Source organism: Limulus polyphemus, unplaced genomic scaffold, assembly GCF_000517525.1.
Source record: "Limulus polyphemus unplaced genomic scaffold, Limulus_polyphemus-2.1.2 Scaffold1411, whole genome shotgun sequence".
NCBI classification, from domain to species: Eukaryota; Metazoa; Arthropoda; class Merostomata; order Xiphosura; family Limulidae; genus Limulus; species Limulus polyphemus.
Window position 1 is genome coordinate 80,377 of NW_013667021.1, and position 3,808 is coordinate 84,184.

General features: G+C 29.1%; 1 protein-coding gene across 1 annotated transcript in view; it reads left to right on the plus strand.

Annotated features, from left to right (window-relative positions):
- The window catches only part of LOC106463449 (nuclear receptor coactivator 2-like), a 60,995-nt gene that overhangs the window by 21,849 nt on the left and 35,338 nt on the right, over positions 1-3,808 (plus strand). The window contains exons 2-3 of the mRNA XM_022390940.1: positions 982-1,092; positions 2,822-2,994. Of these exons, the coding sequence (XP_022246648.1) occupies positions 1,025-1,092; positions 2,822-2,994 (241 nt within the window). The 5' untranslated portion in view covers positions 982-1,024. The remainder of the gene's footprint in view (positions 1-981; positions 1,093-2,821; positions 2,995-3,808) is intronic.

Here is a 3,808-nt window from a genome sequence, read left to right on the forward strand (position 1 = left end):
TATATATATATATATATATATATATATATATATATATATATCTATTATTTTTATTATATTGACCTTTCACCCATGCCTGGCTAACAATACAGAAGTTACAACAACACGAATCACGTGCACTTATGTTACCGTATCAAATAACATAAAGGTGACCTTTGGTCTATACAAAGTAACTTCTCTTGGCTGTGTTTTAGTCGACTAGTATTTTGTAAAATACAGTCACATTTTAATTATTATACATTATATATGTATATAGATTATTGCTATTTCATGGTGGGCAGAGAACAGATAGCCCATCGTTTAGCTTTGTGTTTAATTCCAACCACCCTATTCTGGACCATTTGCATCATTACAAAATTGTGGGATTTTTAGTATACAAATCATCAAACATATTGTTATCATACCAGATTAAAAATTATTTTGGAGCTTTTGAAAGTGGAATATGAGAATACAGTTAGTGATTTTTAATTTGAAGTATATTATTAGGAAATTTCAATCTATATATGTGTGTGTGTGTGTGTGTTATCAAGCTTAGTCAAATTAAACTTTAGTGTAGTCTTTTTAATTTTTTTTTTTCAAAATGTTGGTGGTTTCGTTTTATTTCTTCTTAACTGTTGCAGTCCTCATGATACAAGTACGTAAGAAGTTTTGTTTAAATTTGTTGAAACTTCTATGTGTATAATTATCATGTTAACAATTAAAATTAAGCATTATTAAACTGTAAAAAAAATTTTTCTTTCATCTTTTTATTATTCTAGTCAGACATCAAATTCTAAGAACATTTGTATAGCATAGTACTTTTTTTTTAATATCTTTAAACACCCTAAAAAGAGAGCACTATCAACTTTAAGCTAAAAACCAATTTGGCAGAGTGGATAAGCCACTGGGATCTCCAATAGAAAACTTTTTGGTGAAGGTTTACTTTGCAGAATTATTTAGGATTAAATGGCTGATAGAGTATTGCTTCTTGTTTTATTGCAGGACCCACCCTCGTAATGTTTACCACTACTCGGTTTAAGCTACCATGAGTTTTGTCCCTAATGTAGTGACTAAGAAGCGCAGAAAATCAGACAACAAACCACAGTCGCAATTGTGAGTATCAAAGATATTAATTTTGTGTAGCTACTTTTTTTCTTTATTCTATCCATACTTGTTCGGAGAGTGATCAGAGTATCCTTTGACTGTTTTGTAAGCTATTAGATTTTAAAAACAAAAATGAGCTTACAAATTTTGCATTTCATGTTTATGATTCTGTACGTCTATTGTAAAAATTTTTGCATTTTACGCTTTTACGAAATTATGTTTCAACAGTATTTTTGACTGTACAAAAGGTGACAGCTCTGTAGAGTGTTTCATATTCATTGAATTTAAGTTTTTATGTTAATTTTTTGCTTCAAGTATAACAAATACTATCTACATATTCTAGAAAATTTGTACACTGTTATCTATATGTATATTATTACATGATTGTGCTTCTCCGTGTTCATTAACATCAGTGGATAAACTTTGCCAAGTTCACATTCTAGCAATGATATTCAAAATATAAGGCTTCACTTACTAAACCTGTTTGTTGTTCACACTTGTATAAGTTACTCTGTAGTACCTGTTTAACGTTGCTGTATAATACATTTGTACTGGAAGTAATTACTGAAGATAATCAATTTATATTTTAGTAGATGTCTACGCAATATAAAATTTTAAATGTTGGTGATGAAACAATAGATTAATCGCAATTGTTACTGTCAGCTACATCTTCGAATAAAACATATGTAAATTTGAATAAACCAGGAGCTACTTTCAAGGATGTTCATTTCTTTGTATGTGTGAAAATATTTTAGATTTGGAAAAAATGAGTAATAAAAATGCACTAGATTTCCATGATTTTGTCTCTTAATTTCTTCATTTATGATGGTTACCCCGCTTTTAAAATTGCTCTAACACTACTGTATAATACCTTGGTAATATAGCTTTAAAGTAAATTTGCACTGGAATTTATTATTAAAGATAATCAATTTTTATTATAACCAGTTTATGCAGGAACTTAAGTTTGATTATTCATTCTTTGGCAATTCAAAAATATAAGTTGTGATGCATTTATAATACAAGGCATATCTGTTTAGTTTTGTTTTTCACCTGAAATAAAAGAGTAGAGACAGTATAATATTTGTTACTGTGTTATTATTAATAAAGTTGTAAAAAATAAAAGAAATTGAACCCCCGTTACATTTTTACTCCTGTATTCCATTTTATTTTGCTGAGAGTGTTTGTAGAAAACTGTAGTAGTGGAGTTAGTTTAGCCTTCTCTTCAAATTAAAAAAACAAGTTCTTAAATTTAATTTTTAATTTTAATTTTCAGTCAATCATATACTCAAAATCATCATAAGATAATTCAGGTTTAGAGCCAGAATCATTGTCAGCTTGCACGAGTTCGTTTATCTTCTCAGTTTTGAAAACACTGGGGCGACTTGATACAATTTTGGGGTCTGTTTTCTCATAAAAATCAAACGATTTTGAACTGTACATATTACTAATGTTTTGTATAACAACATCATGCGTTTTCAGCAGCTGAGATTGCCATCTGTACAGATTAGGCTTTATCTTATTGATTTTATGTGTTCGTTTTGCATTTCTATTGGGAAATCAAATTCTGTGTATGCCAGATGGTGATGGGAATGCCTAAAGGGTTAATACATTTCTAAATTCTTTCATGAGTTCAGAAATTGCTTCTTCTTCTTTTTTTCTAGTTAGAAAATAAAAAATAAATATTTACTGATAATATTTACTAGTTTTTTCTTTTACTAATTTTTCTATTTATGTTTAGGAACAAGTGCCTTAATGAAAAACGCCGTCGAGAGCAAGAAAATACTTACATTGAAGAGCTGGCAGAACTGATCTCTGCTAGGTTTACTGACATGAGTTCCTTGTCCGTCAAACCGGACAAGTGTGCCATACTGCAGGAGACGGTTAACCAGATCAACAGAATCAAACATCAAGGTTGGTGTTACATTAAAATATCTGTAAACACAGAGCAGTATATAATTTATGGAAGTGTGAAAAATGTTTTAATCAAAATATAATTGATCATTCTATTGGAAAAGGGTGTTATTTCGAGGTAGAAATCAAAACAAAAACATATTTAATTATGATTGGCAATAATAGAAAATAAAAAAAACTACCAGAAAATAAATTCTAATAAATAATAGGCCCATGAATAATGAAGATTTACCATTTAACCAAAAATGATTGAATTAGAAGATTATTTTCATAAACAACATCCTCAAACTATTGAGTAATAGTTGAATCTTTAACAAGAATACCCATTTATTTTTATAATGTATGCTAATTTTAGATGGTCTGTTTCATAAAACAAGTATTGTTGTTGCATGGGACATTGCACTTGTTAATTTATTCTGTTCATTCACTGTCCACTTTAATCTGAAGAGGGAAGAATCTATTAGAAATGTACTTGAAGTACTCAAAATCAATGAATTTCAATTAGCATAAATAAATATGAATAGATTTTAGGTGTTTATAAGTAAAATGGATGACAAAAGATGGGTACATGTAAAACAGCTATAAAAGAAAAAATTGCAACTGTAGTGAAAAAAGAAAATTTTCATGTTGTGAAGCTCTACAACATTTACGTTACATGATTTGAAAACGTCGAGTATTTTACCTGATTAGGTGGCATTCACTTGTAGAACAAAGAAAGTTGTTATAACTTATACGAATGCCATTTAGCGTTTATGTGTCTGACTAAAATAATGGATTTGAGCGTGTGAGCTTCGTGTTAGATGGTAAGAAAATA